Source organism: Phalangium opilio, unplaced genomic scaffold (genome assembly GCF_054372755.1).
Source record: "Phalangium opilio isolate 3A_F unplaced genomic scaffold, DU_Popi_V2 ptg000200l_1, whole genome shotgun sequence".
NCBI lineage: Eukaryota > Metazoa > Arthropoda > Arachnida > Opiliones > Phalangiidae > Phalangium > Phalangium opilio.
This window is the reverse complement of record NW_028324213.1, coordinates 531,887-554,451: the sequence shown is the minus strand read 5'-3', so window position 1 is coordinate 554,451 and position 22,565 is coordinate 531,887. Positions and strand designations below refer to the sequence as shown.

The 22,565-nt window shown below is 36.2% G+C and overlaps 1 protein-coding gene and 1 long non-coding RNA gene across 2 annotated transcripts; both read right to left on the bottom strand.

Annotated features, from left to right (window-relative positions):
- Window positions 1-14,684: 14,684 nt before the first annotated feature.
- LOC149621759 (uncharacterized) lies at window positions 14,685-15,850 on the bottom strand. The gene is made up of 3 exons (XM_089853624.1): window positions 15,584-15,850; window positions 15,432-15,518; window positions 14,685-15,353 (listed from the first exon to the last, which is right to left on the bottom strand). Exons 1-3 carry the CDS (start codon window positions 15,848-15,850, stop codon window positions 14,685-14,687), a joined length of 1,023 nt encoding a protein of 340 aa, XP_089709750.1.
- Window positions 15,851-20,551: 4,701 nt separating this feature from the next.
- Window positions 20,552-20,838, bottom strand: LOC149621758 (uncharacterized). The gene is made up of 3 exons (XR_016375006.1): window positions 20,800-20,838; window positions 20,663-20,739; window positions 20,552-20,590 (listed from the first exon to the last, which is right to left on the bottom strand). It is a non-coding gene; the product is annotated as an uncharacterized LOC149621758 (long non-coding RNA).
- Between the last annotated feature and the right edge of the window lie 1,727 nt (window positions 20,839-22,565).

Below are 22,565 nucleotides of genomic sequence, written 5' to 3'. Positions count from 1 at the left end.
AAATAATAATGCCCTACGGTATAATTAAACTGTATTTTTTTTACACTCTCGTTATTTTTCGTTCGTGACGCTGGTGCGCATGACTTAAATAAGTTAACCAATAATATTCCAGCATTAAATTAAAAAAATGTATTTTAGTTACCGCCGCCGCCGCAGAGTGTCGCCTTTCTTTCCCCACAATGACGTAAAATACATAAATGCTGTGACGTCAGCAACAATCGGCCTGGATTGCGGGAATTCAACAGTGACTCTACGGCTATAATAGTATATTTCTATATCTATGACTGTGACGTCAGAACTCGTATAGCGCTAAGATCCGAAGAGAGAAAATTTTGAAATTTCTTTCGCGGTGCAGCCACCAAGCGGTCGAGACGATTACTAAATTGGTCTCATGAAAAAAAATCATCCAATGGAATAAGGGAGATTTTAACGTTTCGTATAGGCAGGCATTGGGGGGGGGGGGAACGAATTTTACTTTAGCAACCCCAAAATCCCTCTCTCTCGTGAGATAGAAGCGGTTTCGGTCCTGAAACATTCTAAAAGGGATAAAAGAAACGCTAGGCGGTACAATTTTGTATTGAAGTTGTGGTGATAAATGATAGGCTTTCATTGAAGGGAGCCAGACAAACACTATTGCCATAGGAGTAGCAGCCATTTCTTTACTTAGAGGCATGATAAACTTTTGCTTTTACCTTTTCGTTAAGCCTTGGTTTAGTTTTAGGAACTCACGAAATCATAAGTATAGTATACTTGATTCGATGTTGAATAAGTTTTTACCTCTCCAAGTGACGTATGTCACGGAGAGGTTCTGTAACGATCGTGTGTGTGGGTCTGTCTGTGTGTCTGTTGTTACACCCACGTGACAGCGTTCGCAGTTTCCAAATCGGAGCAAACGTGTTCGCCATTTCCGAACTGCTATCACAGTCACGGAAATGACTCCTCTACTTTAGTTCTCACACCACCATCTTCTGGTCTTTGTCCATCCCACACGGACACCAGTCTGTACTTACTGGCTTCTAATCACCAACCATCTTTTGATCTTCGTCCATCCCACACGGACACCAGTCTGTACATACTGGCTTCTAATCACCACCATCTTCTGGTCTTCGTCCATTCCACTTGGACATCAGTCTGTACATACTGGCTTCTAATCACCACCATCTTCTGGGGTTTGTCCATCCCAGTTGGACATCAGTCTGTACATACTGGCTTCTAAACACCACCATCCTTTGGAGTTTGTCCATCCCACACGGACACCAGTCTGTACATACTGGCTTCTAAACACCACCATCTACTGGTCTTCCGTCTATTCCACATAGACACCAATCTGTCTCATTGGCTTCTAACTCCATCGTCATCGTTTGGTTTAAGACATTCGCGGCGATCAGCTAGGGTTACGAGAAACGTCTAGTATCCCTAGGGTGGGTTGTCCACCAAAGGTTTTCGCAATTGCGGTTGATCTTGCTTTTAACTGTAGTTCGACACCCTTATATACTACCTATTTGAGTAAGGCGAAGCAACCGGCGCATGCTTCATTTCAAACGCCAATATTAGTCAAGTCTCTCAAGAATGTTTAATGGTTCTTTATCAAAACGATGTAACGCTCAATTAGGCGAACAACTAACGAAGAAAATATTTAATATTAATTATATTTATTTTAATATTTAAGATAATCTTGTTTCTCAACTCAAAATTAATACGGAAAGAGTTAAAAAGCAGTCTATGTTTTTGTCTGTGTGTCCGTCCATTGTTACACTAGTGCGTCGCGTTAGCAGTTAGCCCTGTGTTGATGTGTTAATAAATCATACAAAACTTTAATATTCCCTTTTTCCATAATATAAAGTGAATATGTGGAAGTATTTTTCGTAATTATGATGCATTTAGTACTTTTGTAGCTTTAAAGCTCTGTTTCATTTTGATATTCCTAAGATTTTTTTTAATATTGTTGTTTGAAATGGCTGTTTATATATTACTTAAGCTTTACTACATCTGTATATAAAATAATCCTTGGTTTAGTGATTTCACGAAGAAAACTAAGACGTAGACTCCGGCGGGAATATCAAGTATTATCCGCAATAGGCTTAGTGAAATAAAGAGTAAATAATTGAGGCCTGAGGTGAACTTTGGGCTCTGATTTTCGTGTCTAAAATGAAGAGACATCAACGGTGCTAAGTGAGCCGAAAGTTAAATACACGCCTTGTATTATCAGGTTAAGATTTTATAATTGAAGAAAAGATCATGGTGGCAATTAGAATAGTAAAAGGGCTAATGGTAAACGGGTAGTAGCTACAGACTATTTATTCTCTTTATGGTGCGCATTGACTATTAGTGCGTCTAGCTACAATTTAGCTTTGGTGTTATTTAACGTTAACATTCATGTTGGCAAACTAAGAATATTGTTGAGGTGAGACGAGAGTCGAGACGAAAGTGTTTACACTGCAAACCAGTTGTGAATGTAGTTATCAGAGTATAGGGTAAACAGCTGAAGCGTAGACTTCATTTCCTGTTCTTTTTGCCATTGACTGATTTCCGTGGGTCCAAGATTTATCCTTATTGGATGTAAAATGTCGTCTGCTTTACTGTATATTCGCTATGCTTGGAATACTGCTTCAATATTTCGTAAATTTTTACTTCAAAAAAGAGAAATAATTCCATATCTAGGTAAATAAGTTTGTAGTAGTAGACCTTTGACTCTGAGAGGTAATATTTTGGTTTTCCCAACTTGTATCATTCTATCACCAAGAATTTGAATTAATGTAAATTACCGAACTTAAATATTCGGTTCCCTTCCATTCCACCGCACTCCCGCACCTTAGGCGGCTTTCGAAAAGTGGAAAATAGCCTCAGAAATCTGCATTTAACGAAAGTGTTCACTGCTAACTTCTCTCTTTGATAATAACGGAGTAGCAAGGAGATATATTTTCAAACGGTTTGTTTTCTTAACTTTAAATTAGGGTTGTAAATTTTCCGGAAAAATAAAACGCGGAAAATTTTCCGGAAATTTGTCCGGAATATTTTCCGCTAAACGGAAAAATATAAAACTAGCAATTATGTGAGCTTTGAGTCAATTTATCTAACTTTTAAAGATTTAAAACATTCTCCAGTTATTTTGCCATCTTTAGTAGATTTATTAAAGTACCACCAAATAGTAGTGGTTGATATTCCCATAATTTGTGACTTTAAACAGGATTAACAAACTTAATAACATTAACAACATAACACCTCGTTTCCCTTACAATGAAGCAGACGATCACTATCCTTTATGCCTGATAATTTTAGTTTCACTTGGGTCTCTTAACGTTTAGGTCTCGACCCTCTAACGCCTTATACTGTCATAAGAGCAAACAGTAACCCTATGCATGCAAGCGATAGCATATGAGTGAGCTTTTCCTATAGAGAATAGGGGTCACTAGACACTGTGCCCTTGGACAATTTTTTACACCTCCGAATTCACCTAAAACAAAATAATGAATGTTTTGAAAAGAAAGGCAATTGAAAAATTTTAAAGTTTTAACTTTTGAGTTGAAAAACCGGTAGCGGAAAAATACGGAAAATTTTCCGGAAAAATATAGCTCGGTCATTTTTTGGAAACTTTCCGACTTACAACCCTACTTTAAATTCAACCGAAACCCAACACTTTGAGCCGTTAACGATGAGCGTGGGCGTCATGAGCACTGAACGATAAATTAACCTTGTTTTATTGAATTAAAAATTAAACCCGAGACGCAGTGCGTTAAAATAATTCATGATTATGTAACTTTATGGGTAATGTAAAATAAGCTGTACTTTGAACAGTTGATTAGATATTAAGCTTTAATATTGATTGAGACGAACACTTTTTATCATTTTCAGCTAAGAAGTTTAATGAAGAAATCTGTCGATCTTTTTCTAAATTTGCACTCAAAATCTTCATAAAAATAATTATGGGAAACACTACCAGTCTATCAAGCAAAGACAGAACCCAAAATGTTCTATTTTTATTTAGATTCTCTAAATTTAGTTAGTATATGCTAACCAAACCTCCTTATCTTTAATTGAGTGTTTATATTTTTACTTTGAGTTACATAAACGCTAATAATTTGACCTAACCAGCCCTAACCTAGCTTATTCTAGATCAGACGAAGAAAACCTAACCCAGGCGCCCAATTTCTGTCATCAACAATATTTAGGAAAATGCTTCATATTACTGGCCAAGTAACAAAGTGTGAGCAAAGATATTTTGGAAAAGGCGTCAAATTATTGCGGAAGTATCTAATTGTAAGAAACAATATTTTGGAGAAGACATCAACCTATTCGGTATCTTCCTATTGCGCAGAATTCCATTAGACCGAATCCCGTCAATGTTTTTAAAGAATTTAGCCGAACGGCGGGTTTGGTATTTACAATTCGAACGACGCTATTTGTCGAATTAAGCGACCCCAAAAATGCTATATAGTTTAATTTCTATTAATAACGTTTTTTTAATGAAGTGTTTTAAATACATTATTACTGCATTGGAAACGCCACTATTTGACGACTATGCAACAGGATGATAATAAATAACGGCCTCGGTTTTTCAATACCGTGTGTTCTAAATATATAGTATAATAGTACAAAGAAAAAAGTGAAAATTGGACTTGTCTGTTTGGGCATGGGTTAAGCATTAAACAAAAACGCTTTCATTCAATAAAACTTTCTTGTTCAAAACCAGGGTAGGTTGGGTTTGGTTAAGTTAGGTAAGTAATATTTTATAAATCAGTTAATAATGTTACGCCTTTTCCATATTATTGATGTTTATCTTCATTGACTTCTCAAATAATATAAGGCCTTTTCCAAAACATTTCTGTGAGGTTAGGTTCGGTTTGGTTAGGAGGACGTCTCTTCCTCTTTGGATCGGTTATACACTTCAAGTACAGTAAAACGGCTGGATTAAAGTATTTTCATGATGAATATAACATAAAAAATAAATAAATATTATCAATTGGTTTTATTATGTCATATTTAGCTGATTTATTACTATTTTATTCTTATAATCCTTAGTTTTAAAATAACAATTCAGAAATTTTTTGGATCTAGTGTTCATTTTACTTTTTACGTAGGCCTTAAATTGTTTTAAGTAATTTAATTTATTTAAATTCCATCGTGAAAAACCCATAGTGCGGGTTTTTCGGGCAAATGGGATTGGGTTCGGTTGATTGGTATTGGGCGCAATGCTACTGAACCAAATTATTCTGGAAGTAACTAATCTAGTTCAACATAACCTAACATAACTTAGATTAACATCAATTTCAGCGTAAGAGAGAATAATGAAATTATAATATTGTGAAAGTAAATGCTAATAATGAACGTCAGTGACGCTATACCTATGTGGAATTCCGATATAAAATTTGCTTTGCAATTGTGAATTATTTCGTTATTTACGTTAAATGCAGATTATTCTAAATCCCAGTACAGTGAAATTAATATTGATAAAACACTCATAAAAAACCATATGGAGAGAAATACAGAAAGAGACCAAGCAACAAAGAAGCTCGAAGCTTGCTTTATGAGACCTGCAACTGCTACGATCTGATTATGGTCACAATTCACTTTTCTATCATAGGGGATTTACAATAGATGATTAGACAGTTCTCTTTTTTGGAATCCTTTCTTGGTTGACTTTGTCTAAATATAACACCTTAAATGGAAAGTAAAAAAAGCAATTTTTTCTCAATGATGTTGTCAAGGTAATGAAATCTACGACGTTTGAACGTCTTTCAAAACGAATGAAAAAGAATGGAATTATGGTTGATTATTTGTCGGATCAAGCTAAACTTTTCGTCAGTGGAGTTGAAGCACCGATCGCCGGTGACTACGCTATGTATGACTTTATCTGGAACCATAAACTTAAAATAAAAAAATCAACGGAAAAGTATACCTTGGAAAAGAGATTGTTTTACAAACAGTCGGAAATTCCCTATTCAACAAACGGCTTTCTTTGACTCTTCGTGAACGAGTGGATTACTTGTGAGTTAAAAAGAAACATGCACTCTAGAGCCAGTAGGATAGAGTTTACACGAAAAAGTCTTCAAAAGACCTCACGCCATTATTCATACTTTTATGAAGATAATTTTTGCAGTGTAGTCCTGGATAAGGTTAACTATTCCCTGCTTAACTAACGAGAGGAACATACATATATATGCGGTCTTTTGAAACATGAAGAAAATCAACATATTTTAGTCGGTCTCAAGTCCAAAACCCATTTACAAAAACAAACTGAATTCTAATATTATCTTCTTAATATTAATATAATAGAGCAATTCTCTGTTTCAAATATGAAACATATTCAAATTTTACGCGAAGAGCCTATTCCCATTTTGCAGTTAACTCGATCCTGTTGATTGGTTTAAGTGTTCGTTTTATTTTAAAAAATTCTAAACTTCACCTAAGGAAGCATACAAGATTTGAAATGTTAAAAGTATTCAATGCTATTTCAGAACTTTATGGTTTGAAGAGACAAGACTATGCGAACCGAAGCATAGATATGATGTTTGGCGTACCAGAGAAGTAATTTTTGAAGAAAAGTCTCAGCTTCAGAAGATTGGACAGCTCTCCTTTCCATTTCTCTCCCAAGTTTTTGGAATCATTGCGTGTGGACTTTCTTTGTCATTGCGAAATTATCGTTAACAAAACTCGCTTATCGAAGCGGAAGGAGAAAACCAAATGCCTTCTCGAACGTCAATAAAACTTGCCGTTCTAAATATTTTTATCAGATCATGGGTCAACGTCATTTCACAATTTATGCACACTATAATAGTTTGCACACTGAATTTAGACGAGTCAGAAAACAAAGTTAATATAAATTGAAACATCACGAGAAAACCAAAGGCATTATATCGACGTTCTTATTAAGAGTGTAAGATAGGTCTGAGTATTAATTCGACTGTGCTTTAAAGTAAGCTTTTTAAATGCATTAATGGGAATGAAACACTCCATAAATCACTTAAATTAGGTGACGCTTGAGCGGGATGGAGTGATTTACAAGAACGATGAAATGGGTTGGGATAGTTTGACAAATCTAATGTGTTGTAAACCGACATGCATAATTTTGAAGAAGACAAGTCACGTAAAAATAAGATTTCCGTATATGCTAGGCGTGGTTGGTGATAGGGAGGGCAAGTTTGTTATCCCTAACTGCATATTCCCTTCGGAATTATAACACGGGCTTCTTACCTCTAAGAGTGACAATGACGTCACAGACTTATAACACTGTGTGTGTTTGTCACTGCGTTTGTGGTTGGAAAATACACTGTTAGTGTAAAAAGTTCAGAATTGAACCTTTTCGGGTTCAAAGACATGCAACCCAAACTGAACCTTGAAGTAGTAAACCCACCGAAATATGGAGAGTTAATTAGGTCATTTAAGTGTGCCGCCAGCCTTCTAGCGCGCTAGACCCGCGCGTGTATACTCGCGTGTGTCTAGAGTGGGGGAACACCGGTTTTTTATCCGGGGGGGGTTTCTTTGAGTTCGTTTATTGGTCGAGGGTGGGGGTCGCCAATTGATTAGGTCTTTTTTAACTGGTTAAAGGGCGTGAACTTCTTTAGTCGTGACGTAATTGCCAGATAGAGTTTCTCTGATAAGAGAGTGATAAGAGGTTATTCGCCTTGAAGAGAGCAGTGACTTCTAATGGAGAATGAGGAGCATCGAAAATATTCCCCGGAATGTCCGCTTGTTAAAGGGTTTTCAACATGTAACATACCTATAAATTGTTCTAACGACGAGTCTGGGAGAGATGTGTCAGTAACGGAGAAATACGTTTCAAGTACAAACAAATCCAAGACTAAAGAATATTGTAATAATAGATGTTGTATATTGAGGGTTTTACAGGTTGGAATCAAATATTCTTTTATAGCTGGAACATATATTATTCTACTTCCTATAACTGTACCTGTAGGAATTATTTTGGGAATGTTGACGATGAACCCAGTAGTTGCTCTTTTTGGTCTCTATCCTTTACTTTTACCATATTCACTATTTCCTGACATATATATAAACAAACGAAAATGTCAATGGTGTAAAAAACAAATCAAATTTTGAAATAAAATGTTAAAAACAATGTACTGATTACATCATGATTAAATTCTGCGATAATGAATCCAAAAATTTGGAAATAATTTAAAAATTTTCCCTCTATATGGTTAAACGGTTTTTTAGGACGTGTCTGTACTGGTCTTTAGTCGTGACGTAATCGCTAGATAAGAGTTTGTCTGATAAGAGAGCGCTCTCTCTCTTTATCTCGGTTATTCGACGAGCGCCTTGAAGAGAGCAGTGACTTCCGAGGGATATCTTATACAGAATGCGTTATATAGTGACGTATCAACGATTCAAAGGGCGCGATGATTTCCAATATATGGTCGCGTATCTTTTAGATCAATGCGCTATGTATACAATATGTTTCGAACACCAAGAATCAGAAAGTGGGAAAATCGCTCGTGTTACGAAGAAATCTCCGATGTCTAAAGATAGAGAGCCTCAAGTAAAAGATATCGAGTACCAGAATCAGGTGGAAATTTTGAAACGATTCATATTACCTAGAAGTACCATTATTTTGGAGGAATTAGATGACGGACTGTTATTTACCCGGTTGGGTCACGGTATAGAACAACCAAGAGCCAAAGCCCCGGAAACGGATTCACCGGCGCCATTGTGTTTAGAAGAAAAAGCCGAATTTTACGGAAATGACTTTATAAAATATATACAGGAAGAAATGAGTAAATTCGGTACTCCCGATAGTTTTTATCATGAACATTTACCCGTTTTATTTCCAAGTATTTGTTAATCTCCTCTATAACGTAAGAAGCCATTAAGGTTGCTCTCGGTGTAGTGGTTAGCGCGTTTGTTCGCCAATCAATAGGTCGCGAGATCGAACCCCGTTCTAACCATCACATCGAGTTCAACCTTTTATTTCTAAATAAAATTGAATAACGTGTAAATCCTCATTCATTTTTAAATAAAGTATCAATTATGTCGGTCAATTCTTTTTTCGTTACTCTGTTAAGTGATAAAACTGATGAATATCCCGATAATTCACAATCGTCTTTCACGGTGAAATTAGGTAAACCAATTATTCTTTCAAACGAATGGGAAATTGGTTTATCGGAAATATTAACACCGAAAATTTCAACCGTAATAGACAATACCTGTAACTCTTTCGAAATACAGGTACCTGAACGATATTTAACGAATGATGGCTGGGACGTTAGAAGAGTGGAGTTAATACCGCAAAAGTACGAAGGTTCGAAAGATAAAAATGGAAACGCCGTATTTTTTTCAATGCAGAATAAACTGGTGCGTGACTTAACCGTTCAGCTTGAAAAACAGAATTTTCCCGTGAAAATACAGGTTGTAGATATGTCAGTCCCGACTGGGCCTCCTATCAAGAGAGTTAAATTATCAGTCGATGCCGGTCACCAGGCCAGGCTAGCTCCTGGCCCTCTGGCTCAGGTTTTAGGATTCGAAACGGACGAGTACATTACTGGGGAATACATTTGTCCCATTCCATTGTCTCAACAAGCTAGAAATATTACGATAAACTACACCAATAATTATATCGAGATAAAATTGAAAAAAACTTTAAAACTTCAAAATCGTATGGTAACGGTAAAGATTCCTGAGGGACCCTATAGTGTCGACGCCCTATTGGAGGCTATAAATAGAGCGATACCCGAAGCTCATCAATCTCGGTTTAATTTCTCATTAAACGATAACGGTACCGTTCGAATAACGACTGATAAGGAATGCACCGTGCTTTTTAGAGGCGTTCGTAACAAATTAGGTTCTATGTTAGGATTCGGTGACCAAACTAATCGTCTATTAGGGTCTGCAAACGCCAACTTCAAACCGGATTTAGTCAGTCAATATTTATACGTTTACACTGATCTGATATACCCCCAGTTTATAGGCTCTGGTTTCAAACCTCTTCTACGCGTCATTCCCACTAAAAACGATACGTCGGAGAAAATTATCACATACGATACTATAGACTATTATCCTATAAGATCCAACGAAATTGAAACTATCAAAATTGATATTAGAGACGAAGCCGACGCTCCTATATCCTTTATATCGGATCGCATCATTATCAAAATTCACTTTAGACGACATGTCTCGACCTAATAGGTACGTGTCCTACTATCAGGAACAGTTCCTCGGATCTCCACCAGGTGTATTAGTGCAAAAGGGATTTGGGTTGGGCGGAATTTTTAGAGCTTTGATGAGAATGTTAACTCCTCTAGCGAAACCGATAGCTAAGAGCGTGGGTAAAGAAGCTTTAGGACTCGGTGGAAGGTTTATTCAAGATTTGAACGCTGGAGAAGAACCCAAGAGAGCGTTCAAAAGGAATCTAAAAATAGCCGGCTCAAATTTAATTCATAAAGCGGGTGATAGTCTGGCTAATTCTCAGTACGGGTCTGGTATTCGACGGAAACGTCAGAAGATACGCAAGAAGAAAAGTAGATCAAAGGCCGATTTTTTATCATAAAACAAGATGGCCCAATTCGAAGGGATGATGGGGGAATTAGACCTATTCGCGACACCCCCTTTGAACGCTAATATTATAACTAGTAGCGACGAAAGTTATCAACCTTTAAGTTCCGTAACGGATAGTGGACCTTTGGAATTTTTTGTCCCTGGCACGAGCGAACATTATATCGACCTTTCTAAAACTAGGTTAAGGCTGAAGGTCAGGGTGCTTCATTTGGACGGCACCGAAGTACCAGCCGCTGAAACCAAAGTAGCTCCGGTTAATCTTTTACACGCCGCCCTCTTTTCCCAAATAGACGTCTTTTTAGGAAACACGAGCGTTCAGTCCCCTAACCAAGGAGCCCCTTATATCGCTTATCTCGAGAATTTATTAAATTACGGTATAGATGCTAAAGAAAGCCAACTAAATCTAGGGTTGTATTATAAGGATAATCCGATCGATCCCGATTCCGCCTGGGTGGCAGCCAATAAAAATCTTACTACCAATGGGATATTAAGAAGAGCCGAGAGAGCCAAGGTATCGAGTACGATAGATTTATACGCCCCGTTACACGTTGATATTTGTCGCTTAAATCGTTTCCTATTGAATAATGTAGACGTTAGATTTAGGCTTATTCGATCCAAACCAGAGTTTTGCGTAATATCGAAAGAAGCCGCTGATAAGAAATATAAAGTGGTTATCGATAATGCCTCATTGTACATTAAAAGACTAAAAATAAATCCCGAAATAATGTTAGCCCACGCTACGGTATTAGAGCAAACCAGCGCCATCTATCCTTTGAATCAAACAGTCGTGAAAACCTTTTCAATTCCAGCTGGAATGAACGACGTTAATCGAGAAAACGTCTTCTTAGGTAAAATACCTCAAAGAGTAATTATAGGTCTAGTTCGAACCTCGGCCTTTAATGGTAATCATTCTTTAAACCCCTTTAATTTTGAAACCTTTGATCTTAATTACCTATCCGTCAACGTCGGTACCGATACCTATCCTTCGGAAGCCTTTACGCCTGATTACGAAAACAATCTATACACTCGAGAGTACATGTCGTTATTCACCTCTCTAAACACATACAGAAAAAACAAGGGAAATTTTATCACGTACGAAGAGTACAAAAAAGGTTACGCTTTGTATTGCCTAGATTTAAGCCCGGATGAAAATGCGGGGGCTAGTCATCTTTCTTTGCCCCGACAAGGAAATCTACGTATCAATATGAAATTTAAAAACAATTTACCACACAATGTCACGTGCATAATTTATTCCGAATTTGAAAATTCTATCATGATAACTAGGGATCGCTCGGTGTTATTTAATCCCGAGTAAAAAGGCTCTATATAACCTCTGATTTAAGAAGCATTCTCTCATAACCGGTTAGAGATGAATCAAGTACACTACCTATCGGAGAAGCAAAACATTTACGTTGGAAGCGGAATTCTTCCCGTCTTCAATGTCAAACGACTCGATACTATAACCGAAGCGTCTTTCGACAGTTGTATTTGGAATAGTATATGGACTTTCGAAGCGGATATTGACGCTTTCTTTAACGGAATAACGGGACGATTTCTGACTTGGTTAGTTGACGGTACTCAGAGAGTTAAGCTAGAATGCTTCGTATGTCAGAGAGGAAAAATAGTTGATATTCGTCAATATATTAGAGGATCGAATAATAGATATAATATTCTATTCTCAACATCGAAAGGATTTTCATTAAATAAAGACAGTTGGTTAAGGTTAAAGAACTTGAAAAATGTTATTGGTAGCGAATTAAAGCGAAAAGAAGAGGCCAGAGAAATAATGAAGAAAATTATCTTGGACAGTTTGACCAATATTTTATTTAATTTCACTGATTCGTGCGAAAATATCAGCTGTCACAACGAAATCGCCCACGATATCACTTGTTTACCCACGGATACTAATTGGAGCGAGAGAGTGGAGAAAAACCTAATTAGAGCTATTCCGTTGCTTAACTACGAAAGAATTCTAGAATCCTTTGTCGAGGAATACGGAGATTACGAAGACGACGTCTCAATTTTATTTAACGATATTCTCGGAAACTTTGTCGGTCTAAAAACTGAACTAATGTACGGTTAAAATATATGTCACTCTTATCTCGCGTGTATTGGGTCATGGATTACTCTAAGGCGTCTGAAAATATTCCGAGAGGATTTGAAATCGTTGGAATGCGTTACCTCGGAGAAGAGCAAAATGAATTTAATATCGAAATTACTCGATAAACGGTGCCAAGGGACCAGGAGATATTCGCCAGAGAACAACCACTACCGAAGCTAATGTCCTAAATGATCCAGTGTTTAATGACGTATCTATTTAAAATATATTCTTGGAAATTTTGTCGGTCTAAAAACAATGTATTGTTAATTTTTAAGTAACCGAATAAAATATAAATTACTCTTATTGTTGCGTTTCCTATACCTACGTTATATATCAATTTTTTTTTCCTTATTTAGAAAATATTCCAGAAAATTGTATCTCTCCCTCTTATATAATACCCTACAACTACGTTATATTATCAGATATCATTTTCGATCTTGTTTAGAAAAAATGTCTCTCTCAAACGCGTACTACGACCCCGAAAATCCCTCCTCTTTTTCCGGATTGGATAAATTAACGAAAGGAGTTCCTCAGTCTTCGAGGAAAGAAGTTGAGAGTTTTCTATTAAAACAACCCACTTATACTATTCATCGTTATCGTCGATTAAAGTTTCCTCGCAATAAAATTACAGTGACATCTATGGATGAGACTCATCAGGCTGATTTAATAGTTTTAGATAAACTTTCCAGATACAACAAGGGTATGAAATATTTGTTAAGTAATATAGATGTTTTGAGTAAATACGCCTACGTTATACCTATTAAAAACAAGACTTCCGCGGAAGTTATAAGAGCTTTTAAAATAATACATAAAGATGTTGTACCCACGAATATAAATACGGACGCTGGCTCTGAATTTTTAGCTAAACCAGTTCAGCAATATTTTAAAGAGAAAGGTATTCACCACTACGTAGCTTACGGGAATAAAAAAATTGCGATCTGCGAGAGATTTAACAGAACGGTTCAAGAGAAAATACACAAATTCATAACTAGCGCTGATACTCGTAGCTATCTGAGTGCGTTACCAAAAATAGTTAAGGCTTACAATCACTCGATACACCGCTCAACTGGTATCGCGCCAGTCAATGTTAATCTACAAAATGAGCATAAGGTGTGGTACCGTCTTTTCGGTACCATTAAACCTGGGACAAAACCAAAGCTAAAAGAAGGTGATTTAGTAAGGTTGAGTAAATTTGAAAAAACCTTTTCAAAGGGATATAAAGGCTACTTTACAAAAGAGATCTTTATTATTGATAAGGTTTTATACCGTAATCCTCCAGTATACGTCGTTAAAGACAAAAATAACGAGATAATTAAAGGAACGTTTTACGAATACGAACTATCTAAAGTGATATGAATACGTTACAAATAAATCAAATATTATCATGCGACCAGAGGACAAAACCCTACTACCTAGGTACTTTTCCTAGAGACATGCTTCCCAGGAAACCTAGAAAGAAGAAATTTTGTTTTGTTCTGAACACGGAGAGAGCCGAGGATCCTGGACTTCATTGGGTAGCCATTTACGTTGAAAACAATGAAGGTAATTTTTTCTGCAGCTACGGGCAGAGCCCGGATACGTATAAAATTAACCTGGCCAAATACGCGTCCAGATGGATCTATAACGATAAATTAATTCAAGATATGTTCTCCCTTTGTTGCGGACCTCATTGTATATTCTTCCTTATTCAAAGATGTCTAGGAAATTCGTTTCATAGAGTTCTGAAAATGTATGAAAATAAAACGGAAATTAACGACGCTTTATCTTTATGGAATATCTGCCTTCACTTGTTAAGACATAGATATGAAAAATGTAACCAATAAAATATTAAAGTTGTAATGTTTAATAATCAGATACACTTGTATTGAATGCGAGAATAAAAATATTTATTATTCAATTATAATTTTTTATATAAATTGTAATTATCATGCTTTTATATAAATTGTAATTATCATGCTTTTATATATAATCAGATACAAGCTTTTTTATATACTCAAATACATGCTTTTATATAATCAGATACGTGTTTTTCAATATAATGAGTTAGATGCTTTTAATGTAATAATCATTATTAAGGTTATTTTTTTGCCTTTCTATAAGTTACCCATTCGATCTTAGATTCGGGCTTTTGAAGTTCTTTCAAACTAGCTTCGCGATCTTTTTTTATTTTGGCTTGTGTAGGGTACGGTTTTGATTTCGTAGATGGAATTTTCGCGAGTCTTTTTTTCGGCGAAGTCTCATCGTTAGGGTTAAGTTTCCGGAACTTTGAACCAGAAGCGCCCTTCGTTGATAAGGCCTGTTGAGACGTCACGGGCTGATTCGGTACCATGGGTGTTAAAACTGGCATACTCGGCGTTTGAGACGTCCCGGACTGTTTCGGTACCACGGGTCCCATGGGTGTTAAAATTGGCATACTGGTCGTTCGAGAGAGAGACGCTGGCGTAGTAAACGATATCGCCGGTGTTTGACCCATTGCTGTACTACTCATTATAGGCTGTGGGGTAGTCAGACTCGAGGAGATATTAAAAGGGATACTTTGGGAAGGGGTAGCGACATTAGTAGGGACAATTTGGGAGGGGGTAGAGATATTAATAGGTATATTCTGGATAGGGGTAGGCCACGATGGAGGAATCCAAGACGAGGATGAAGGACTTAGAGGCTGTATTTTACTCGACACTCCGGGTGCTGGAAAAGACGAACTCGTTGTAGGTGGCAAGATAGTAACGCTTGGTGGCTCCGCTAAACTCTTTAAAGATAAATATTTCTGAAGAGTTAAAAGGTACTCCTTCAATTTTTCCTCGGCAGTACCAGGTTTTCTCAGTACCTCTTTAATGGCGTTGTCTAAACTGTTAACTTCCTTTTGATTGTCCGTCAGTAAAGCCGCTGGTACTAAAACGCACTTTTTCATTATCTAGTAAAGACCGAAGCTATTGTCGGTATTAACATTGAAAGCAACGCCGGCCAGAATCCTCCTACCTGTTTAATTAACACCTGTCGCCTCTTTTTGTCGCTTAAACCTCTCTTGGATAAATACCTTATAACGTTTTTGTAACGTTGAAGTCTTTTCTTTTTATGTCGATTCAATGGAATACCTCCGTTCTTCAAATTATAACAAATACCGCTTATACAATCCAATTGGGGTCGCGTACACTTTGATATTAAAAGTTTTCTTTGTTTCACACCGCTTTTACGCAAGAGATTTAAAAAGGGTAATTGGTTCCTAACCGATACGGGTAAAGGCATGTCTCGAAATGAGGTTAAATAAATTGAGATTTATATTTTATGGATTATTATTTTCTAACGTAGATTACCATCGGTCCTTCATTAGGGAATATATTGGACCTAAGTCTTAAACTATTATCGGTACTTTGTTTTAGATCTATTAAGATATAAGAATACGCTTTTTCGGTACACTCTTCGTACGCTTCCGTTAGGCGTTTGGTGTCTGTAGGAAAAAGCTGACGACTTAAATAGCGAACCTGGTTATTATCCCTAGGATTTTTAAACATAACGATATAAGAACAGTTCAATGATATATTTCTAGAATATTTACCTGGGTTAAAGACATTTTGAGACAGCAGCACGATGCTTAAAGATAAATGATGACTCCCGACACAAAAAAGATTACTTATAAACTCCTGTTTGGTACAGGTGTTAGCTAGATCGTCTAGGATTAAAAGATTATTTATTCGTTTATCAAAAAAATCAGAATCATTAGGAATTAGTCCTTCGTGGAATTCAATAGGTAAAAAGAGTTTCAGTTCATCAAAAATGTCCTGATAAACGCTATAGCAATAGACTATTCTATCAGGAGGTTTGTCCATGATAATGTCTTTATATTTGAGTAAATTTATTACCCACGTTGTTTTCCCCGAGCTGCTTGGACCAGCCAGTAAAATGGTCATCGGTGTTTCTAAGCGGAGGCGATACTCTAACCCGTTCTCCATTTTTAAAACGTTCTCTAATATCGTCTATGAACTCGTAGTTGACTCGATCTTCGTACGGTATCACTCTCACTTTAACAAGGTGGGAAAACGTGACCCGATGTTTAGTGGTCCGTTTTCTCATTTGACGTGGCAGACGGGTCTTGATGATTTAAATATCTTTAACATATAAGCCCAAAAACTAGATAAGGAAGGTACTTGCCATTGGAACTTTACATTTTAGAAGAATAACATCAATTTTTAGGGTACCCTCAAGTATAAGATTACGCTTAGACTGCGCCACCTTTTCAATACTAGCTAGTAACCGATCAGAAGTTAATTCATTTATAGCCATGAATCTTAAATTGATAGGGTTCTCTAAAGCGTCAGAGCTCAGGGCGAATCTTATTAAATTATATTCTTCAGCATTTCGCGTAACATGAGTTATGAGAGAATTCAAAATTTGGGAAAGTTGATCGTGAATATTTATTAATTTAAGTTCTTCTAAGTTGCGGAATTTAACGTTATATTCGGTTGTAACGCATCTATATTTCCTAGATACCCGGTTTGATGTTTTATCTATCGTATAATATAGCTCTGGTCGAAATTTAGTAGCTAAATCGACTGGTTTAACCTCATCGTCTGACCATGAAGTGTCCGACGATGAAGTGTCCGACATTTTTTAGCGGGAAAAAACTTCAAATCTATATTTCTTTCCGAAAGCAAATGAATACCAATTTTCCCAGAAATTTAATGATCCAATGAAAATATTTAGTACTCACCAATCTTAAAAACTATAGTTGATAGTATCGTTATTTCGACACGAATGAATTTCATCCGTTAATGCCGTGCTTTTATATATTTTAACCGTTAGAACTCACCTTCTATTTAGATCTTGGAACAATGTTACGATTAATATCCTCCCCGATAAAACCGTTTTCGAAGAGATGATTATAGAACCGTATGGGAAAAGGAAAAGGCATGGGCGTTACTAACCAATAATAAAACCCAGGCCTTTTCCTTCTCCTCAATGGAACCTTTTCTGGTTACGAGGCTCGAACCGTAAAAATGAATCCATTGTTAAGATATTTAAATAGCACCATGTTGGAGTGATTAACTGTTAGAACGCATCTTCTATTGTAGGTCTTGGAACAGTGTTACGGTTAATGTCTTCCCCGATAAAACCGTGTTCGAAGGGATAATTATTTGAGGGACTATGCCAATCAGTAGTTTGTTCGCAATCGTCAGCATCTTTTAATGAGAATAATGGTTGTAAAATGCAGTTGGAACACCAGCTTTTATTATAGTTCCAGATATAATTGCGTAGCACGTCTTTACTATTAACCTGATAGTGATCAGTTACTTGTTCATATTTAGCGTTTAAACAATCGTTTAAACTATGATGAAAATAGCAAGCGGGACATATTCGTCTATAATTTTGCGGGCAACCACAATAGTATATTTTTACGTAATATTGGTAATGTAAATGATTTTGTTCATTTGATAAGATAAATGGTGGCGTTTCTATCCGGTTGCGATGCACTAGTTCAAATTCTTCGAACGTTAAGGGACTGAATTCGTCGAACACTATTTCTCTCTCTATAGACGATTTTGATATACTTATATCCAAATCTTCGAAAGTTCCAGGTGCTCGATGTTTATCTACTTCGGCGGCTTTAAAAAAGACTGATTCTATGTGTCCCCAAAAGGTTTTCGGTATGAAATTTTTTACATCGTTAAAATTAAAATATCTTTCATTATGAAACTTATATTTAAAAACATGCATTAAATTATTTATAGCTATATCTTGTAAAGATGTTACTTTAACGTCTTCTATTTTTTGTTTTTTTCTCGGGGATTCTATTATATTTTCTTCTTCCATTTCGGTCTCTTACTTTGATTCGCTGTATAAAATAACTATTTCCCTTTTACTAAATTTTCCAGTCCATTTGAAAAGTACAAAGTACTCACCTTTTTATAGAAATGTGTTATCGCAAATTGTTAGTAAAGTATTTTTTCGGTACGAATGAATCTCGTCCTTTAAGTCTGATCTTTTATACTAAATGAGCGTTTTCTTTTCTAGCTTTAAGTCAAAGATATCTATCCTTTAATGTAAGGGTATGAATAGCTCTTTCTGATTACACTTAAGCGGAGTCATATTACTTATTATCGTTACTATGTGTATGGATTCAATAATATTATTTTTTTTAAACCTTCAACCACATCTGCTTCTCTTTAGTTTTATCCAACTAGTTCGAGTGAAACCTTGGGTCAAGATTAAACTTAGTTATAAACAATTCATAAAATTTTCCCATTGCCGATGAACGCCTTTATTTTTTCATCATTATATCTGTACATATACAGTGATATTAAATTTCATCTTTTAAAGTCTTCAACCACATCTGTTTTATTTTATCCAACTTGTTCATTTATAACCATAGGGCTAAATTTTGTTAATTTATAACTAACTTGTCCTATCGCCGACAAAGACCTTTATTTATGTTATTATATATGATGAATAGGGATTCTCTTCAACACAGCGCTGTTAATACCATTAAACGTATTCGCGACATCTTGTTTAGTCAATTTTCTGATAGTAATATCTTTCTAGCGCAATGACCGAGTAGCGGATAGTATGTAGGCGTAAATAAAATCGTCTCGAGTGAAATTCGAGACGTTAACAGATTTTGAATCGTTGATACGTCACTATATAACGCATACTGTGTAAGAAGATCTCCATTAGAAATCAATGCTCTCTTCAAGGCGAATAAGCGAGATAAAGAGAGCATTCTCTTATCAGACAAAACTCTGTCTAGCAATTACGTCACGACTAAAGACAAGTATAGACACGTCCTAAAAATCTCTTCAACACAGCGCTGTCAATACCATGAAACGTATTCGCGACATCTTGTTCAGTCAATTTTCTGATAGTAATATCTTTCTAGCGCAATGACCGAGTAGCGGATAACATGTAGGCGTAAAGAAAACCGTCTCCAGTGAAATTCGAGACGTTAACTGATGTCTAACATACGTCGCATAAGCTAACACCCTCTTATCTAAATCTGGCCATTACGTCACGACTAAAGAAGTTCACGCCCTTTAACCAGTTAAAAAAGACCTAATCAATTGGCGACCCCCACAATCGACCAATAAACGAACTCAAAGAAACCCCCCCGGATAAAAAACCGGTGTTCCCCCACTCTAGACACACGCGAGTATACACGCGCGGGTCTAGCGCGCTAGAAGGCTGGCGGCACACTTAAATGACCTAATTAACTCTCCATATTTCGGTGGGTTTACTACTCCTTGAAAGGTGCAAGGATGAACCTCAAAAAAATGTTCAGTGAAGAACCCTAAAAAAAAGGTTCAAATAAGCTCCCTCTATAGGTTCAAATGCGATCCGTCTAAAGGTTCAAATACGATCCGTCTAAAGGTTCAAATACGATCCGCCTAAAGGTTCAAATACGATCCGCCTAAAGGTTGAAATACGATCCGCCTAAAGGTTGAAATACGATCCGCCTAAAGGTTGAAATACGATCCGCCTAAAGGTTGAAATACGATCCGCCTACAGGTTGAAATACGATCCGCCTAAAGGTTCAAATACGATCCCTCTACAGGTTCAAGAAAGCTCAGTCTAAAGGTTCTAATCCGAACCATGGAAATATTTATGTATGAGCTTTTGAAAAGTTTAAATAGGAACAACTGACAGGTTGAAATAAAAGCCCTTGAATGGTAGAATACATAAGTAAAAACTTTTTATTCTGCACAAGATACAGATTACACTCTAACACCCAGAGAGTGAATTGACAATAATTTGAAAAGAGGCTGGGATGCGTTTTGGAGGATCAATTTTTAAAATTGCAAATTGCACGAACTCTAAAGTTCTCTTCACCTTAGTATTGTATTCTAAATTGAACATATAGTAACAGGAGAAGTTCACAGCTATGGCATGAAGTACATCACTACATTGAATTCTTTCCTCTCCTATTGTAATACTAACTGGTTTAGTGAAATAAGTGTCGTGAAAAACTCTGACCAAAGGGGTTGCTGATGCGTCATCCTTGGATAAGATATTTCAATGAGATGCATATTCAAAAAAAACTATAATCACAACTAATTTCAAAACATGTACCTTTTCAGAAACCCAAGGAGTTATTTCCTCATTGAATAAATAAGGCAAACCAACCATAGCTGCAGAGATCCTAACATCTAAATTTAACGAGGGTTAACTAATTTTTCAACAGTATAAATTAAAGTAATAAATAGTACCTTTAGTCTTTTCGCTACTTAAGGCATCACAGTAGTCATTCAAGTTTTTGATAAAATGTTTCCTTTTCGGCTTTTTACCAATTAAAGCTTTGATGCTTAACTACTTATGGACAAGTACTTTAACTTATGTCATTAAAATATATTGCAATGCTAGTTCAACAAAGATAAAACTGGTGTCTTGTCGTTAATTTTGTTTTTTATTCTTTAATACTCGATGATCGTAAAAAATCATGAAACATAAACATATTAAATATATATAAAATGTATTGGTTCTGTTGCGATTAAGCCTATCTGTTTATAGCAGACTATATTACAGACGACTATTGACAAAACAAAACAAGTTGATAAAGTACTATGGGAGCATGGGGTCGATGGTGGCTACACCAATTTGGACAAATTTCTCAGGGCTCTTCTTTCGTTTGACAGACTAGGCGACTCTATATTCCTCGGTACATGTGAATAGCCTCAAGACTCAATGGGGACTCGAATATCTAGCCCTGCCTGTCGGAATAAAACAAAAACCGGACAACGGATTGATGACTATATCCATAGAACGGGGGATTTGTTTGTCACTACTGGGATCGTTATAAACACCGTCCTAAGAGACCATTCTAAATTAACATAATTATTTACTAGCTTTTGCTTTGAAAATTCCAATCAATTTCTGGCAAAATACACGTAGCAACGCATTAAGACTATTCTAAAAATAAAGTCAGTAGTTTTATAATTGCTTTTGCTTTCAAAATTTCCCTTAATTTTTTAAATTTCGAAATAGAGGAGTGCTGTTGAAATTTTGAGTGACAGAAATCGTTTAAGCTGACGAGCTTGAAGATTTTATTGGGGGTAGGACATACCTTAGTACCATAAAGCTCTTCCTTTAAGAAATGAACGATCGGGAAATATTTTTACCACAGTCTTTCACTCGCCCTCCAATGACGAGCGAAATCTTTGGTACTACGACAGTAATAATACAGGGCAGGTCAAACTAATAACCTCAGCGTTAGATCATCACATGAGGTGATTGTATTTAAAACCAACAGCTCCGACCGTTACATGGTTTAGCAACTAAATGGTGCACTAATATTCGATGCTATGAAAAGTATTTAAAAACCCTTAAAGGGAGGGTGAGAAGCAAAATTAAATGGTATTTATATCGACCTATCTGAAACATCCAAGAAATCCCTCCGAATGATTTTAAAATTCAAATTATAGTTTCAATTTTAAATTAATTAGTTTGAGATTTGCACCTCCAACCAATCGCATAACGCCCTGCCATTTTCTTAACAACATTCGGACAGCTGAGATCTTGGTAAAAGAAACAAATCTAAGTTTAGGTAATATGTGAACTCCTATAAAAACATCTTGAGCTTGAAATCACAGCACTACAAATTAATTATTATTCTGCGAATCCAATAACCATATTTTTTTACGAAATAGGCATAGCTTCCTTATTATTTAGAACGTTTTTTCAGTGCGACAGTGCTTTGGAAAAACGCTATATTTCATAGTTAACTAAAACTGTCGGCATAAAGCATATAAACTTTATTTGTACAATAAAGCACTATAGCTTTTCAATCAAGCTTTTCAAGAAGCTTTTGCTCCAAAAACTGAAGCAAAACGCTAAAGCGAAATCGGAACCCGTTTTCTAACGCGCTTTTTTTGGCGCTTCTGAATCAGATTCTCGTGAAAAATATCTTTCGCTTTTATCCGAAAAAGGAAAGCGCTTGGCCTGGTAGTGACGTGGGTACTTTATTTCTCTCGACCGA